The sequence below is a fragment of the Erythranthe guttata genome, chromosome 14, assembly GCF_056151865.1.
Source record: "Erythranthe guttata isolate IM_541 chromosome 14, IM_541, whole genome shotgun sequence".
NCBI lineage: Eukaryota > Viridiplantae > Streptophyta > Magnoliopsida > Lamiales > Phrymaceae > Erythranthe > Erythranthe guttata.
This window is the reverse complement of record NC_142546.1, coordinates 12560964-12580930: the sequence shown is the minus strand read 5'-3', so window position 1 is coordinate 12580930 and position 19967 is coordinate 12560964. Positions and strand designations below refer to the sequence as shown.

General features: G+C 34.8%; 1 protein-coding gene and 2 long non-coding RNA genes across 3 annotated transcripts; all 3 read right to left on the bottom strand.

Moving 5' to 3' along the window:
• Positions 1 to 2202: 2202 nt before the first annotated feature.
• LOC148765212 (uncharacterized) lies at positions 2203 to 5393 on the bottom strand. Its single transcript, XR_016029747.1, has 3 exons — positions 5185 to 5393; positions 5041 to 5098; positions 2203 to 2446 (listed from the first exon to the last, which is right to left on the bottom strand). It is a non-coding gene; the product is annotated as an uncharacterized LOC148765212 (long non-coding RNA).
• Positions 5394 to 6158: 765 nt separating this feature from the next.
• On the bottom strand, positions 6159 to 7434 carry LOC105961710 (uncharacterized). The gene has a single exon (XM_012985966.2). The coding sequence runs from the start codon at positions 7304 to 7306 to the stop codon at positions 6275 to 6277; it is 1032 nt and encodes a 343-aa protein (XP_012841420.2). The 5' UTR covers positions 7307 to 7434; the 3' UTR covers positions 6159 to 6274.
• A 357-nt stretch (positions 7435 to 7791) lies between these two features.
• LOC148765211 (uncharacterized) lies at positions 7792 to 10982 on the bottom strand. The gene is made up of 3 exons (XR_016029748.1): positions 10774 to 10982; positions 10630 to 10687; positions 7792 to 8035 (listed from the first exon to the last, which is right to left on the bottom strand). It is a non-coding gene; the product is annotated as an uncharacterized LOC148765211 (long non-coding RNA).
• Between the last annotated feature and the right edge of the window lie 8985 nt (positions 10983 to 19967).

Below are 19967 nucleotides of genomic sequence, written 5' to 3'. Positions count from 1 at the left end.
TCTCTCTTCTCGCGAGTGTTTTTGTGCATGTTTCTGGATGCGCATTCATGTCCTCGAACTGTAGTACGTATTTTCCTGATTGCTTTTGGAATCCAATTTTGACCATGTTCGAGTCCGAATTTGGAATTTTGCCGTTAGACAAAAATGGTAGCCAGCTGAAATAGGTTTGTAATGCCGCCGGAATCAGTTTATATGGAGTCCGGATGAGAAAGTTATACTCGACTTTGTGGACACTAGTAAAGATGTTCGGGGATTCTCTCTTCTAATTTGATTTTAGTTTCCTAATTGCAACTCTTTTCTTACTATTTGATCATTTTTGCTTCCTAGACACCTAATTTTCGATTTGTGCCTATAAGATACAAAAGCCACCAATTAATATAAAAATATAAATTAATCCGAAAAAAAATCCACGTAAATGTAAACGCACAGTTTTATCTAGTGTTTTTGCTGTTTTTTGTTGATGCGTATTAAAGTCCTAGTATTTTAGTTCGTGTTTTAGACCGTTGTTGCGCATGCACTTTTGCGCATGTTTTTTTACATGTATGTTTGTGCATGTCCATTTGAGCGAGTGTCTTTGTGCATGTTTGTTGATTTGTATTATTGTCCTAGGATTGTAGTTTGTGTTTTCATGATCCTTTTTGCGAATCCGCTTTTGCGTTTGTACTTTTGTGCATGCTTTTGTACTTTTACTTATGTGCGTATCTCTTCTAGCGAGTGTTTTTGTGCACATTTCTTGATGCTCATTCATGTCCTCGAAATGTAGTACGTATTTTCATGATCGCTTTTGGAATCCAATTTTGACCATGTTCGTGTCCGAATTCGGAATTTTGCCGTCAGACAGGAATTGTAGCCAGCTGAAATAGCTTTGTAATGACGCCAGAAGCACTTCATTTGGAGTCCGGATGAGAAAGTTATGCTCGACTTCGTGGACACTACCAAAGATATTCGGGGACTCTCTTCTAATTTGATTTTAGTTTATTAATTGCAACTCTTTTCTTACTCTTTGATCATTTTTGCTTCCTGGACACCTAATTTTCGATTTGGACTTATAAGATACCAAATCCACCAATTAATATAGAAATATAAATTAATCCGAAAAAAAATCCACGTAAACGTAAATGTAGAGTTTTATTTCTACACTCCACTGTATCTTTTTTATCTAGTGTTGTTGTTGTTTCTTGTTGTTGCGAATGCACTTTTGCGCATGTTTTTTTACATGTACGTTTGTGCATGTCCATTTGAGCAAGTATGCTTATGCATGTTTGTTGGTTTGTATTATCGTCTTAGGATTGTAGTTTGTGTTTTCATGATCATTTTTGCGAATCCACTTTTGCGTGATTACTTTTGTGCATGCTATTGTACTTTTACTTATGTGCGATTCTCTTCTAGCAAATGTTTGTGTGCACATTTGTTGAGGCGCATTCATGTCCTCAAACTATAGTACATATTTTCATGATCACTTTTGGAATCCGATTTTGACCATATTCGCGAGTGTTTTTGTGCACGTTTCTGGATGCGCATTCATGTCCTCGAACTGTAGTACGTATTTTCCTGATCGCTTTTGGAATCCAATTTTGACTATGTTCGAGTCCGAATTTGGAATTTCGCCGGTAGACAAAAATGGTATCCAGCTGAAATAGGTTTGTAATGCCGCCGTAATCTGTTGATTTGGAGTCTGGTTGAGAAAGTTATGCTCATTTTTGTGGACACTAGTAAAGATGTTCGGGGATTCTCTCTTCTAATTTTTTTTTATTTTCCTAATTGCAACACTTTTCTTAATCTTTGATCATTTTTGCTTCCTGGACACGTAACTTTCGATTTATACCTATAAGATACCAAATCCACCAATTAATATAGAAATATAAATTAATCCGAAAAAAAATCCACATTGTAGCACCCCGTTTACTTTATACTCTATACCGGAAAATGGTATAAAGGTTTTTCTATTTAAGTTGCAGCGGAAGACCTTTTGAAAAATACGGTTTTGTTTTTCGAAACAAAGTTCTAGAGAAAGGTGGTAATGTTTTCTCTAGTTTTGAAAATACTTGAAGTGTTTCGCTTCAATTTTTGTTCGATAAAAACTTTTCTTGAAAAACCTTTGAAGTCGAACACTTCATATATTTAGTCAAAAACATTCTCTCTTTATTCGGTGCCACATTGTTCTTTAAACGTTTTCTTACTTTAAATAATGGATCGGGTTGTGGTGGAGCTCTTAAGAAATCAACATTAGAAAATAACAAGAATAGTCGGAAAACATTACATTATACATAAGGGTTAAACTGGTTTCCCGATAACATATTCAAGTACTACGGATTACAATCCACTAAAAAGATTTAAGTACCAAAACAGAAGTTAATTAAATCCACATAAATTCCATACGGCTCGGTTCCTCGGCTTTCCCCGGACTTGGTTCAACTTTGCTCCTCGGATTCGGATCATGAGCTACCTACACCAAGATAACATCTATATGAGCCTTTTAAAAAGACTCAGTAAGAATCCGGAAGTAATAACAAGGTTTTGAAAAAGACTTTACACATAATTTATATATATACACACATATATATATAGGCATACACGAACACATAATAAATTTACGATCATTCGAAACTTGCACTTACTATACCTTACGTTTACCTTTCCTTAAAATCATTCAAGGATACTTTACATTCTTTCATTTCTTTCAAAAGTCGGGTACTTAACACCCTTCTTTCTCTTTACTTTAATATGCAAAAGTCGGGTACTTAACACCCTTCTTTTCTATACTATAATATGCAATATGCATGAAAATGAGACTTTAGACTTTTAAAACTTTTCATGAGAAAACATTGGGCCCGTTTGGAAAAACAATCGTGGAGTTCGGCAATAAGCCGTGTATTTTGGAGCTTGTGATCTATAACTTTACTATAGTCACGACTATAACTTTACTATAGCCGAGTTAGTGGTTTATAATCCCGATTCCTATGTGAATCAGTGCCTATGTGGACAGGCCCCTATGTGGACCCCAACTATCAACCATTAACCGGAATATAGTCACGGCTATAACTTTACTATAGCCGAGTTAGTGGTTTATAATCCCGATTCCTATGTGAATCAGTCCCTATGTGGACAGGCCCCTATGTGGACCCCAACTATCAACCACTAACGGAATACCAGCCCCCCGTATCCCATACTTATTCACCTAGATCCACAACCAATTTCCAAACATTTTTAACTTTGAAAAATCGTGATGAATGACATGAAGCTTACATGATCTATCTATGTTTAATCAAATAAACAAACATAAAAGTAACCAGTATCACAACAAGTATACTTCACATCTTCAATCAAATCATTGAACACATAATCATATAGAACATAGCACCTTTACTTCACATTTCATTACATAAACACACATAAATATTTATTATCACATAGTAGCACCAAGAAGGGCATTCTTCAACTTTAACCATATTGTAATCACATAATCATATAACCATGTCATTCATAGCATATCAATATCACTCATATCATGAATTATGAAAATTATCACATACGGCATTACTTTAGTCTAATCACTTAATACATAAACCTTTATTTCAAAAGGGTCAAATAACATCACAAATAATATACGAAAACAATCAAGTATTCTTATTTCTCATTATAAATCAATTAATCAGTTTTCTAAATCTTGCACTTGATTCATAACACCATTCTAGGCTAGTAGACTCTAATTCTCTCTTATAACATGCAACATAATACCTAAACTTAGATCATTAGACCATAACTTAGAGGTTTCACCTTCATCACTAACTTATCTTTCCTACCTCGTATATTAGAACCATGATCACAAATCATACTTTGATAAAAATAGTCATCTTAAGAAAATCAAACAGCTTTGGTATCCTAACTTTGAAAAAATCATTTCTCTTGCACCACAAATCAAAAGCCTTTGAAAGTTTTACTAAATACTCCTTTATATGTCTTTAAAACCACCGAGAAACAGTTTAGAAAAATCATTATCCGAGTAAGAGATATAAATAAATTTCTAAGGTGGTAAAGTTTTGAAATTTGAACAGAGGGAGTCACTTTAAAAATTTATTGCGCTTTACATATTCATCCAAACCTTTTGAAATTTTAACTGCATATACTATTAGGAGTCTTATATACCTCAGAAAAACAATTTTAGAAAATATTTAGTAAATTAGGATAAATAAGTAAAATGGTACAGTAGTGCAGTTTAAAACTCAGAACAGGGGAGGGGACTTCAAATATTTGTTATAAATTATCTACTGTATCAATCACTGTCAAATATTATCTCAGATGAGTTCTATAAGTTGGGGTTATGTTCCAAGTAGATTCACTAAATTTGAAAGAGGGAAACGTTAGATTTCATTACTAATTCTAAACTAACTCTAGTTTTGTACAGTTTTGGTAAATAATTCATAACTTATTTATTTCTACTCCAAAAATTACAAGCCACATATCAATATGACCATAACAGAGAGATCTATCCTCAAATAAAATTTCGTAGTTTTCATAAATAAACTCGTGGGTGAAACATGGGTTAAAATCCGTACCTATGAATCTGAAAATTTTACATATAACAATGTATTTCAAGATTCTAGACCCAATCAACTTATGTGCCTCAAATCAAAATCTTAAACATATAATCATAATTAGTAAATCTGAACATGCAATCATTATAAACATCAAGATAATTAATTTCATAGCATATAATCATCAAGTTTTCGGTTTTCTCACCAATCTTCTATTTTCTTTCAAGAATCAAGAATCAAGAGCTAGATTCTCACATGCAAAGCTTTAAACATGAAATTAAACATATCAAAACATCATCATCATTTTTCTCATCAAAGGTCAAGGATTCAAGCATGGATCTTAACATGCATGAGGCTAAATATATTATATAACATACTATGAGCACTTTCTTTCATAAAACTTTCGATTTCTTCAAACACTCAAGAAGGGGAGTTTTTCAAAAAGAGAAGAGAAGGAAATACTATTGATGTTAGCTTGATGTAGCAAGAATTCCATGATTCTTACCTTAGGGTCTTTGAGAATTTGAAAGGCTTTGTATATATTTGAAACCCACTAGAGAATCCTTCAAGAATTTCGAAAATTAGAAATAGGAACTATAGGGGATTTCGAAAAGTTTAGGAAAGAAACAAAGAACAAGGATTTGCTTACCCTTCTTGGTTGAAGAATCTCCTTTTGGAGATGAACAACTATCCTAGCTAGGAATTTATGAAAGAAAAACGAGAAGAAGAAGAAGAAGAAGAAGGAAGAGATATAATGGAGAAGGCTTGAATTAGAAGAAGAGATTTCTTCTTCTACTTTGGGCTATTTTGATCGATGGAGAGGGGGAAGGAGAAGTGGGCTTAGCTGATTTTTGGTGTGAGAAAATGAAGAGGAGAGGGTGGTATTTATAGAATTGAAGAGGCTTGTATTCTTAATGAGTAAGTATGAAGAGGGGTCTTTTTGCAATTAGGAGTAACTTGAAATAATCTAGAGGGACTTCTAGGCAATTTCATTTAAGTTATCTTAAAAATAATGCTAAATGAAAAGCCAAGTGGAAATGCATATGGAATAAGTGTATGCATGCAACACATACAATCCTAGCCAATTTAAAAAGAGGAAATTACTATCAATTAAGCATATACACTTTCTAGTGTGAGAAAATAAATTCTTATGTTACTAAAACTAAATCCACGTAAATCACATAATTTCACATGTTCAATTATATTAAACGCATAAAATACATTTTAGTTGCGCAAATAGAGAATAAAATCAAAAATATTTATGTAGACATATAATGCACATTAGTTCACATAATTTCACATAAATAGCAAATAAAGCAAATTGAAAAGCAACTAATAAAATTCGCACATACAACACATATTCATGCAAAGGAGACGAGAGGGAAAATACGGAAATCGGGTATCGGAAACGCGGGGTGTTACAATCTCCCCCCCTTAAAAGAATTTTGTCCTCAAAATTGTGACATGCCCCAAATAAATTCGGGAATCGACTCGTGATTTCCTTTTGGGGTTTCCAATCTACTGTTTGGCCTTTTGATCGAGAATTTGGATGGGTTGTTTTGGTAGAAGAAAGGCTAGGGGTAGGCTAATTGGTTTGGTTTCAAGGATGTGGTTGGGGTTGGGAACGTACTACGGTTGCATCGAAACGTAGAAAACATCGTGACATTGAGGTGAACTGTTCGGTCAACACTTTTTCACTGGAGCATAAACATGATTACTGCAGGTGAGTAGAGTACCTTCTACCATGGAAGGTTCTCAGTGTTCTTCTTGGTCATTGTGAACACTCTACCAGGTACTCGGTTCGGAGGTTGAGTGCAATCCTTGGCCATATGCCCTGGTTTTCCACACCGGAAACAGTTATTAGTTCCTTGGACGCAAACTCCAAAGTGAGGTTTCCCGCACTTCTGGCATATTGGTTTCATTGGTTTAGCCGGGAGATTCTTCAAAATCGGTTGCTTCTCTTTGTCGTTAGATTGGTTGGGTCCATCGTTGGGTCCGGTGTTCGGCTTTTTCCACGGGCGGTGAATGGAGGATTCTGTCTTTCGGAATTGTTGGATATCTTGTTCATCTAGAGCTGCTACGAGGGCCTTGTCTACCATTTCACGGTAAGTAGAAGCAGAGGCCATACGAACATCTCTTCTAATCACGGGATTGAGGCCTTGCAAAAAGTGGTTCTTCTTTTCTTCGGCATCTTTGGCTATGAATGAGGCATAGATGCATCCTCGTTCGAATTTACGAACATAATCGGCAACGGACTGATTTCCTTGTTTCAAGTCTAGAAACTCTCTAATTTTCAAGGCGCGGACATCCTTGGTAAAATACTTCTCGAAGAATCGGATTTTGAACGTCGCCCAATCTATATTTTCTAACTCGATTCCTGCTTTGGCACCTTCCCACCAATGACGAGCTTCATTCTTAAGCAAAAACAAGGCACAATGTACTCGATTACGATCCGTCATTTCCATGTAATCAAAAATCACTTCGAGTGACTTGATCCATTCCTCGGCGATTGTTGGGTCTGAACCAACGTGAAATTTTGTCGGATTCATTCGCAAGAACCGTTCGTACATAGCTAGTGGTGCCGTATTTTGAGGAGGAGGTGGGGGAGGGGTAGGTTGTCGACCACGGGTTTGGAGGTTGACAAGACGGTTAATTTGGTCGTTTTGCTCTCGGATAAGAGCGGTAAGGTCTCGAATGGTGGGTATTTGGTCACGAGGGTTTTCGGTAGGGTAGTGATCGCGGTTGGTGTTTCGAGTCCTTCGTTCCGACATAGTGATACTAAACAAAATAATAATATTCTACATTATCACATAAAACATATAACACACATAATTAAACACTTACATACCGCTCCGATTTGCATCATCGATCCTTGTTCCGGAGATTCCGAGATTGATCGATTCGTATGGATTTTCCCAAAACCGGTGCTCTGATACCACCTCATGTAGCACCCCGTTTACTTTATACTCTATACCGGAAAATGGTATAAAGGTTTTTCTATTTAAGTTGCAGCGGAAGACCTTTTGAAAAATACGGTTTTGTTTTTCGAAACAAAGTTCTAGAGAAAGGTGGTAAAGTTTTCTCTAGTTTTGAAAATACTTGAAGTGTTTCGCTTCAATTTTTGTTCGATAAAAACTTTTCTTGAAAAACCTTTGAAGTCGAACACTTCATATATTTAGTCAAAAACATTCTCTCTTTATTCGGTGCCACATTTTTCTTTAAACGTTTTCTTACTTTAAATAATGGATCGGGTTGTGGTGGAGCTCTTAAGAAATCAACATTAGAAAATAACAAGAATAGTCGGAAAACATTACATTATACATAAGGGTTAAACTGGTTTCCCGATAACATATTCAAGTACTACGGATTACAATCCACTAAAAAGATTTAAGTACCAAAACAGAAGTTAATTAAATCCACATAAATTCCATACGGCTCGGTTCCTCGGCTTTCCCCGGACTTGGTTCAACTTTGCTCCTCGGATTCGGATCATGAGCTACCTACACCAAGATAACATCTATATGAGCCTTTTAAAAAGACTCAGTAAGAATCCGGAAGTAATAACAAGGTTTTGAAAAAGACTTTACACATAATTTATATATATACACACATATATATATAGGCATACACGAACACATAATAAATTTACGATCATTCGAAACTTGCACTTACTATACCTTACCTTTACCTTTCCTTAAAATCATTCAAGGATACTTTACATTCTTTCATTTCTTTCAAAAGTCGGGTACTTAACACCCTTCTTTCTCTTTACTTTAATATGCAAAAGTCGGGTACTTAACACCCTTCTTTTCTATACTATAATATGCAATATGCATGAAAATGAGACTTTAGACTTTTAAAACTTTTCATGAGAAAACATTGGGCCCGTTTGGAAAAACAATCGTGGAGTTCGGCAATAAGCCGTGTATTTTGGAGCTTGTGATCTATAACTTTACTATAGTCACGACTATAACTTTACTATAGCCGAGTTAGTGGTTTATAATCCCGATTCCTATGTGAATCAGTCCCTATGTGGACAGGCCCCTATGTGGACCCCAACTATCAACCATTAACCGGAATATAGTCACGGCTATAACTTTACTATAGCCGAGTTAGTGGTTTATAATCCCGATTCCTATGTGAATCAGTCCCTATGTGGACAGGCCCCTATGTGGACCCCAACTATCAACCACTAACGGAATACCAGCCCCCCGTATCCCATACTTATTCACCTAGATCCACAACCAATTTCCAAACATTTTTAACTTTGAAAAATCATGATGAATGACATGAAGCTTACATGATCTATCTATGTTTAATCAAATAAACAAACATAAAAGTAACCAGTATCACAACAAGTATACTTCACATCTTCAATCAAATCATTGAACACATAATCATATAGAACATAGCACCTTTACTTCACATTTCATTACATAAACACACATAAATATTTATTATCACATAGTAGCACCAAGAAGGGCATTCTTCAACTTTAACCATATTGTAATCACATAATCATATAAGCATGTCATTCATAGCATATCAATATCACTCATATCATGAATTATGAAAATTATCACATACGGCATTACTTTAGTCTAATCACTTAATACATAAACCTTTATTTCAAAAGGGTCACATAACATCACAAATAATATACGAAAACAATCAAGTATCCTTATTTATCATTATAAATCAATTAATCAGTTTTCTAAATCTTGCACTTGATTCATAACACCATTTTAGGCTAGTAGACTCTAATTCTCTCTTATAACATGCAACATAATACCTAAACTTAGATCATTAGACCATAACTTAGAGGTTTCACCTTCATCACTAACTTATCTTTCCTACCTCGTATATTAGAACCATGATCACAAATTATACTTTGATAAAAATAGTCATCTTAAGAAAATCAAACAGCTTTGGTATCCTAACTTTGAAAAAATCATTTCTCTTGCACCACAAATCAAAAGCCTTTGAAAGTTTTAATAAATACTCCTTTATATGTCTTTAAAACCACGGAGAAACAGTTTAGAAAAATCATTATCCGAGTAAGAGATATAAATAAATTTCTAAGGTGGTACAGTTTTGAAATTTGAACAGAGGGAGTCACTTTAAAAATTTATTGCGCTTTACATATTCATCCAAACCTTTTGAAATTTTAACTGCATATACTATTAGGAGTCTTATATACCCCAGAAAAACAGTTTTAGAAAATATTTAGTAAATTAGGATAAATAAGTAAAATGGTACAGTAGTGCAGTTTAAAACTCAGAACAGGGGAGGGGACTTCAAATATTTGTTATAAATCATCTACTGTATCAATCACTGTCAAATATTATCTCAGCTGAGTTCTATAAGTTGGGGTTATGTTCCAAGTAGATTCACTAAATTTGAAAGAGGGAAACGTTAGATTTCATTACTAATTCTAAACTAACTCTAGTTTTGTACAGTTTCGGTAAATAATTCATAACTTATTTATTTCTACTCAAAAAATTACAAGCCACATATCAATATGACCATAACAGAGAGATATATCCTCAAATAAAATTTCGTAGTTTTCATAAATAAACTCGTGGGTGAAACATGGGTTAAAATCCGTACCTATGAATCTGAAAATTTTACATATAACAATGTATTTCAAGATTCTAGACCCAATCAACTTATGTGCCTCAAATCAAAATCTTAAACATATTATCATAATTAGTAAATCTTAACATGCAATCATTATAAACATCAAGATAATTAATTTCATAGCATATAATCATCAAGTTTTCGGTTTTCTCACCAATCTTCTATTTTCTTTCAAGAATCAAGAATCAAGAGCTAGATTCTCACATGCAAAGCTTTAAACATGAAATTAAACATATCAAAACATCATCATCATTTTTCTCATCAAAGGTCAAGGATTCAAGCATGGATCTTAACATGCATGAGGCTAAATATATAATATAACATACTATGAGCACTTTCTTTCATAAAACTTTCGATTTCTTCAAACACTCAAGAAGGGGAGTTTTTCAAAAAGAGAAGAGAAGGAAATTCTATTGATGTTAGCTTGATGTAGCAAGAATTCCATGATTCTTACCTTAGGGTCTTTGAGAATTTGAAAGGCTTTGTATATATTTGAAACCCACTAGAGAATCCTTCAAGAATTTCGAAAATTAGAAATAGGAACTATAGGGGATTTCGAAAAGTTTAGGAAAGAAACAAAGAACAAGGATTTGCTTACCCTTCTTGGTTGAAGAATCTCCTTTTGGAGATGAACAACTATCCTAGCTAGGAATTTATGAAAGAAAAACGAGAAGAAGAAGAAGAAGAAGAAGGAAGAGATATAATGGAGAAGGCTTGAATTAGAAGAAGAGATTTCTTCTTCTACTTTGGGCTATTTTGATCGATGGAGAGGGGGAAGGAGAAGTGGGCTTAGCTGATTTTTGGTGTGAGAAAATGAAGAGGAGAGGGTGGTATTTATAGAATTGAAGAGGCTTGTATTCTTAATGAGTAAGTATGAAGAGGGGTCTTTTTGCAATTAGGAGTAACTTGAAATAATCTAGAGGGACTTCTAGGCAATTTCATTTAAGTTATCTTAAAAATAAGGCTAAATGAAAAGCCAAGTGGAAATGCATATGGAATAAGTGTATGCATGCAACACATACAATCCTAGCCAATTTAAAAAGAGGAAATTACTATCAATTAAGCATATACACTTTCTAGTGTGAGAAAATAAATTCTTATGTTACTAAAACTAAATCCACGTAAATCACATAATTTCACATGTTCAATTATATTAAACGCAAAAAATACATTTTAGTTGCGCAAATAGAGAATAAAATCAAAAATATTTATGTAGACATATAATGCACATTAGTTCACATAATTTCACATAAATAGCAAATAAAGAAAATTGAAAAGCAACTAATAAAATTCGCACATACAACACATATTCATGCAAAGGAGACGAGAGGGAAAATACGGAAATCAGGTATCGGAAACGCGGGGTGTTACACACATAAACGTAAACGTAGAGTGTAATTTCTACACTCCACTGTATCTTTTTATCTAGTGTTTTTAATCTTGTTTGTTGATGCGTATTAAAGTCCTAGTATTGTAGTGCGTATTAAAGTCCTAGTATTGTTTTTTTACATGTACGTTTTTGCATGTCCATTTGAGCGAGTAAGCTTATGCATGTTTGTTGATTTATGTTAATGTCCTAGTATTGTAGTTTGTGTTTTCATGATCCCTTTTGTGAATCCACTTTTGCGTGAGTACTTTTGTGCATGCTTTTGTACTTTTTCTTTTGTGCGTATCTCTTCTAGCGAGTGTTTTTGTGCACGTTTCTTTATGCGCATTCATGTCCTCGAACTACTGTACGTATTTTCATGATCGCTTTTGGAATCCAATTTTGACCATGTTCGAGTCGGAATTTGGAATTTTGCCATTAGACAGGAATGGTAGCCAACTGAAATAGCTTTCCAATGCCGCCGGAACCAGTTCATTTGGAGTCCGAATGAGAAAGTTATGCTCGACTTTGTGTACACTACCAAAGATGTTCGGGGATTCTCTCTTCTAATTTTATTTTATTTTCCTAATTGCAACACTTTTATTACTCTTTGATCATTTTTGCTTCATGGACACCTAATTTTCGATTTGTACCTATAAGATACCAAATCCACCAATTAATATAGAAATATAAATTAATCCGAAAAAAAATCCACGTAAACGTAGAGTTTTATTTCTTCACTCCACCGTATCTTTTTTATCTAGTGTTTTTGTTGTTGTTTGTTGATGCGTATTAAAGTCGTAGTATTGTAGTTCGTGTTTTTAAGAACGTTGTGGCGAATGCACTTTTGCGCATGTTTTTTTACATGTACGTTTGTGCATGTCCATTTTAGCGAGTGTCCATTTGTCCTAGGATTGTTGTTTGTGTCTTCATGATCCTTTTTGCGAATTCACTTTTGTGTGAGTACTTTTGTGCATGCTTTTTGTACTTTTACTTATATGCGTATCTCTTCTAGCGAGTGTTTTTGTGCACGTTTCTTGATGCGCATTCATGTCCTCGAATTATAGTACGATTTTCATGATTGCTTTTGGAATCCAATTTTGACCATGTTTGAGTGCGATTGGAATTTTGTCGTTAAACATAAATTGTAGCCAGCTGAAATAGCTTTCTAAATCCGCCACAACCGGTTGATTTGGAGTTCGGATGAGAAAGTTATGCTCGACTTCGTGGACACTACCAAAGATGTTCGGGGATTCTCTCTTCTAATTTGATTTTATTTTCTTAATTGCAACTCTTTTCTTACTCTTTGATCATTTTTGCTTCCTGGACACCTAATTTTGGATTTGTACCTACAAGTTACCAAATCCACAAATTAATATAGAAATATAAATTAATCCGAAAAAAAATTCACGTAAACGTAAACGTAGAGTTTTATTTCTACACTCCACAATATCTTTTTTATCTAGTGTTGTTGTTGTTGCTTGTTGATGCATATTAAAGTCCTAGTATATTAGTTCGTGTTTTTAAGAACATTGTTGCGAATGCACTTTTGCGCATGTTTTTTTACATGTACGTTTGTGCATGTCCATTTGAGTGAGTGTGTTTGTGCATGTTCGTTGATTTGTATTAATGTCCTAGGATTGTAGTTTGTGTTTTGATGATCCTTTTTGCGAATGCACTTTTGCGTGAGTACTTACTTGTGCTTGTGCATGCTTTTGTATTTACTTGTGTGCGTATCTCTTCTAGCGAGTGTTTTTGTGCACGTTTCTTGATGCGCATTCATGTCCTCGAACCGTAGTACGTATTTTCATGGCTTCAATGGGGGGCTGTTGGATGCTTGATTGAAACCCATTGAGTGTCGGAACGGTGTACTCATGCAATGCTCGTTGACGAGGTGGTGGATTAATTAGCTGGCGTTGCTCTTGCTCGTTGATGATTTCTCTCGCCGCATTCGGTGGGCGCCTTTGGTCACCTTCCCCACGGTTAATCTCTTCTTCCATTGTTGCGGGAGCGTTTTGAGCTAACCGTTGATTTCTCCTGGCTTGCCTAAACGTTCGCTCAATTTCGGGGTCGAGAGGTAGCAAGCTCGTGTCGTGTCCTCTTCGCATAAAAGGTACCTAAACAAAATAATAAAAATAAAATAATTAAAAATAAATGAATAAAATGGCTGAAGTAAGAAAAATTGCTCAAATTTAATATTAGGATAAATAAATAATTTAGCCGTATTCCCCGGCAACGGCGCCAAAAACTTGTTGGGTGCTAAATACCAACATGAAAGTGCACGTATCGCAAACAAGTAGTAAAGTGGACTCGTGAGAGTCGGATGTCGATCCCACAGGGAATACGCAAATTACCTAATCCTAAGTACCAAATTCTAACAATTATGATTTTTATCCAGCCTACGCAAGTTTGTCAATTTAAATCAATTAATCAATTAAGCTAATTAAGAAAACAATTATCACGAGAAAATATCAATATAAAACGGATCTAGGATTTTATCTTCCCCCTATGCGATAATTCGTCACCCAATTAAACCTCTATCATGCAAGTTACGATTCCCGATTATTAACCCAAGACACGAAATTACTCATAACCCGCTGTCGCGTGTATTATGAGTCTATTATTCATAAACGATTCACTATATGTCTATGCAAACCTAGTATGAATAAAGCATTAAAATAACAAGTCTCGTAAACGGCTACCTAAGGTATTATCTGTATGTCTACGATAATACATGCAATTAACACACTCACATGCAATTAACACACTCATCCGGTGAAAACTACTCGAAGGCTCTCCTATCCTGGTTCAAATTATTAAAACAAATCTGTCAATCAATTCTAACAATAACGTATAGCAACATAAATTAGCTACTTTCATGCGCTAAATAAAATCAAATAGGAGAAATAATCGAAGAATTTAAACTTGCATAATATTAGAAAAATAGGTTCGAATCACCACATAGGGTTCCAACAAAATCCTAGAATAGAAACTTAGCTACTCATGTTCTTAGCGAAAAGCATAATAAAAATACGAAAGTTCATAAAAAATCTAGAATTAAAAGTAAAGGAAGAACTATGATGAAGATTCGTCAAGTCTTCGTCTTCGTTGCTCCGTTCTCTTGCTCCTAGATTGCGTGTAAAAAGATAAAAGATAAAAGATAGATTCCTAATTGTGTGCTATTTTGCCTTTAAATAGGGTGCAAAGATATAAAAAGGCGGTTTCCCTGTGTAATTAAACTTCCTTCACTGCGCCACTTCGTGAACCCGGACGGCCGTGTGAGAATTAGACTTGAAATCCGGACAGCCGTCCGGTCTTTAATTCTTCAGATTTTTGATTTTCTCACTTTTGGCCCACTTTTTCTCCGAATTTGCAGTTTTGACCCCAAAAGTTTCCAATTCTTCAATTTGTACCTAAAATACAAATAATAACCATTTTAAGCACCAATTATCATTAAAACACACCAAAAGCCCCAATTAAAAGGTGAAATTAAGTATAAAAATATACACTTAACAATGTCCATTTGAGCGAGTGTGCTTATGCATGTTTGTTGATTTGTATTAATGTCCCAGGATTGTAGTTTGTGTTTTCATGATCCTTTTTGTGGATGCACTTGCGTGAGTACTTTTGTGCATGCTCTTGTACTTTTACTTATGTGCGTATCTCTTCTAGCGAGTGTTTTTGTGCACGTTTCTTGATGCGCATTCATGTCCTCGAACTAAAGTACGTATTTTCATGATCGCTTTTGGAATCCAATTTTGACCATGTTCCTGTCCGAATTTGGGATTTTGCCATTAGCCACGAACTGTAGCCAGCTGAAATAGCTTTCCAATGCCGCTGAAACCAGTTGATTTGGAGTACGGATGAGAAAGGTATGCTCGAGTTCGTGGACACTACCAAAGATGTTCAGGGATTCTCTCTTCTAATTTGATTTTATTTTCCTAATTGCAACTCTGTTCTTACTCTTTGATCATTTTTGCTTCCTGGACACCTAATTTTCAATTTGTACCTATAAGATTCCAAATCCACCAATTAATATAGAAATATAAATTAATTCGGAAAAAATCCGCGTAAACGTAAACGTAGAGTTTTATTTCTACACTCCACTATATCTTTTTTATCTAGTGTTTTTGCTGTTTTTTGTTGATACGTATTAAAGTCCTAGTGTTGAAGTTCGTATTTTTAAGAACGTTGTTGCGAATGCACTTTTGCGCATGTTTTTTTACATGTACTTTTGTGCATGTCCATTTGAGCGAGTGTACTTATGCATGTTTGTAGATTTTTATTAATGTCCTAGGATTGTAGTTTGTGTTTTCAAGATGCTTTTTGCGAATGCACTTTTGCGTGAGTACTTTTGTGCATGCTCTTGTACTTTTACTTATGTGCGTATCTCTTCTAGCGAGTGTTTTTGTGCACGTTTCTTGATGCGCATTCATGTCCTCGAACTAAAGTACGTATTTTCAGGATCGCTTTTGGAATCCAATTTTGAGCATGTTCCAGTCCGAATTTGGAATTTTGCCATTATTCAGGAATTGTAGCCAGCTGAAATAGCTTTCCAATGCCACTGAAACCAGTTGATTTGGAGTACGGATGAGAATGTTATGCTCGACTTCGTGGACACTACCAAAGATGTTCGAGGATTGTCTCTTCTAATTTTATTTTATTTTCCTAAATGCAACTCTTTTCTTACTCTTTGATCATATTTGCTTCCTGGACACCTAATTTTCGATTTGTACCTATAAGAAACCAAATCAACTAATTAATATAGAAATATAAATTAGTCCGGAAAAAAATCCACGTAAACGTAAACGTAGAGTTTTATTTGTACACTCCACTGTATCTTTTTTATCTAGTGTTTTTGCTGTTGTTTGTTGATGCATATTAAAGTCCTAGTATTGTAGTTCGTGTTTTTAAGAACGTTGTTGCGAATATACTTTTGCGCAGGTTTTTTTACATGTACGTTTGTGCATGTCCATTTGAGGGAGTGGGCTTAATGCATGTTTGTTGATTTGTATTAATGTCCTAGGATTGTAGTTTGTGTTTTCATGATCCTTTTTGCGAATGCACTTTTGCGTGAGTACTTTTGTGCATGCTTTTGTACTTTAACTTATGTGCGTATCTCTTCTAGCGAGTGTTTTTGTGCATGATTCTTGATGCGCATTCATGTCTTCGAACTCTAGTATGTATTTTCATGATCGCTTTTGGAATCCAATTTTGACCATGTTCCAGTCCGAATTTGGAATTTTGCCATTAGACAGGAATTGTAGCCAGCTGAAATAGCTTTCCAATGCCGCTGTAACTAGTTGATTTGGAGTCCGAATGAGAAAGTTATGCTCGAATTCGTGGACACTTCCAAAGATGTTCGGGGATTCTCTCTTCTAATTTGATTATATTTTCCTAATTTCAACTCTTTTCTTACTCTTTGATGATTTTTGCTTCCTGGACACCTAATTTTCGATTTGTACCTATAAGATTCCAAATCCACCAATAAATATAGAAATATAAATCAATCCGAAAAAAAATCCATGTAAACGTAAACGTAGAGTTTTATTTCTACACTCCACTGTATCTTTTTTATCTATTGTTTTTGCTGTTGTTTGTTGATGCGTATTAAGGTCCTAGTATTTTAGTTCGTTTTTTTAAGAACGTTGTTGCAAATGCACTTTTGCGCATGTTTTTTACATGTACGTTTGTGCATGTCCATTTGAGCGAGTGTGCTTAATGCATGTTTGTTGATTTGTATTAATGTCCTTGGATTGTAGTTTGTGTTTTCATGATCCTTTTTGTGAATGAAGTTTTGCGTGAGTACTTTTGTGCATGCTCTTGTACTTTTACATATGTCCGTATCTCTTCTAGAGAGTGTTTTTGTGCACGTTTCTTGATGCACATTCATGTCCTCGAACTAAAGTACGTATTTTCATGATCGCTTTTGGAATCCAATTTTGACCATGTTCCAATCCGAATTTGGAATTTTGCCATTAGACAGGAATTGTAGCCAGCTGAAATAGCTTTCCAATGCCGCTGAAACCAGTTGATTTGGAGTACGGATGACAAAGTTATGCTCGACTTCGTGGACACTACCAAAGATGTTCGGGGATTCTCTCTTCTAATTTGATTTTATTTTCCTAATTGCAACTTTTTTCTTACTCTTTGATCATTTTTGCTTCCTCGACACCTAATTTTTGATTTGTACCTATAAGATTCCAAATCCATCAATTAATATTGAAATATAAATTGATCCGGAAAAAAATCCACGTAAACGTAAACGTAGAGTTTTATTTCTACACTCCACTATATCTTTTTTATCTAGTGTTTTTGCTGTTGTTTGTTGATGCGTATTAAAGTCCTAGTATTGTAGTTCGTTTTTTTAAGAACGTTGTTGCGAATGCACTTTTGCGCATGTTTTTTTACATGAACGTTTGTGCATGTCCATTTGAGCGAGTGTGCTTATGCATGTTTGTTGATTTCTATTAATGTCCTAGGATTGTAGTTTGTGTTTTCATGTTCCTTTTTGCGAATGCACTTTTGCGTGAGTAATTTTGTGCATGCTCTTGTACTTTTACTTATGTGCGTATCTCTTCTTGCGAGTGATTTTGTGCACGTTTCTTGATGCACATTCATGTCCTCGAACTGTAGTACGTATTTTCATGATCGCTTTTGGAATCCAATTTTGAGCATGTTCCAGTCCGAATTTGGAATTTTGCCATTAGACAGGAAATGTAGCCAGCTGAAATAGCTTTCCAATGCCACTGAAACCAGTTGATTTGGAGTACGGATGAGAATGTTATGCTCGACTTCGTGGACACTACCAAAGATATTCGAGGATTGTCTCTTCTAATTTGATTTTATTTTCCTAATTGCAACTCTTTTCTTACTCTTTGATCATTTTTGCTTCCTGGACACCTAATTTTCGATTTGTACCTATAAGATACCCAATCCACTAATTAATATAGAAATATAAATTAGTCCAGAAAAAATTCCACGTAAACGTAGAGTTTTATTTGTACACTCCACTGTATCTTTTTTATCTAGTGTTTTTGCTGTTGTTTGTTGATGCATATTAAAGTCCTAGTATTGTAGTTCGTGTTTTTAAGAACGTTGTTGCGAATACACTTTTGCGCATGTTTTTTTACATGTACGTTTGTGCATGTCCATTTGAGCGAGTGTGCTTAATGCATGTTTGTTGATTTGTATTAATGTCCTAGGATTGTAGTTTGTGTTTTCATGATCCTTTTTGCGAATGCACTTTTGCGTGAGTACTTTTGTGCATGCTCTTGTACTTTAACTTATGTGTGTATCTCTTCTAGCGAGTGTTTTTGTGCATGATTCTTGATGCGCATTCATGTCCTCGAACTCTAGTATGTATTTTCATGATCGCTTTTGGAATCCAATTTTGACCATGTTCCAGTCCGAATTTGGAATTTTGCCATTAGACAGGAATTGTAGCCAGCTGAAATAGCTTTCCAATGCCGCAATAACTAGTTGATTTGGAGTTAGGATGAGAAAGTTATGCTCGAATTCGTGGACACTTCCAAAGATGTTCGAGGATTCTCTCTTCTAATTTGATTATATTTTCCTAATTTCAACTCTTTTCTTACTCTTTGATGATTTTTGCTTCTTGGACACCTAATTTTCGATTTGTACCTATAAGACTCCAAATCCACCAATAAATATAGAAATATAAATCAATCCGAAAAAAAATCCACGTAAACGTAAACGTAGAGTTTTATTTCTACACTCCACTGTATCTTTTTTATCTAGTGTTTTTGCTGTTGTTTGTTGATGCGTATTAAAGTCCTAGTATTGTAGTTCGTTTTTTTAAGAACGTTGTTGCGAATGCACTTTTGCGCATGTTTTTTTACATGAACGTCTGTGCATGTCCATTTGAGCGAGTGTGCTTATGCATGTTTGTTGATTTGTATTAATGTCCTAGGATTGTAGTTTGTGTTTTCATGTTCCTTTTTGTGAATGCACTTTTGCGTGAGTACTTTTGTGCATGCTCTTGTACTTTTACTTATGTGCGTATCTCTTCTAGCGAGTGATTTTGTGCACGTTTCTTGATGCGCATTCATGTCCTCGAACTGTAGTACGTATTTTCATGATCGCTTTTGGAATCCAATTTTGACCATGTTCCAGTCCGAATTTGGAATTTTGCCAGTAGACAGGAATTGTAGCAGCTGAAATAGCTTTATAATGCCGCTGAAACCAGTTTATTTGGAGTACGGATGAGAAAGTTATGCTCGACTTCGTGGACAATACCAAAGATGTTCGGGGATTCTCTCTTCTAATTAGATTTTATTTTCCTAATTGCAACTCTTTTCTTACTCTTTGATCATTTTTGCTTTCTGGACACCTAATTTTTGATTTGTACCTATAAGATTCCTAATCCACCAATTAATATAGAAATATAAATTAATCCGAAAAAA

What these genes read in the sequence shown, in the direction of transcription:
- LOC105961710 (XM_012985966.2), bottom strand. Translation starts at nt 7,306, where the DNA reads ATGTCGGAACGAAGGACTCGAAACACCAACCGCGATCACTACCCTACC.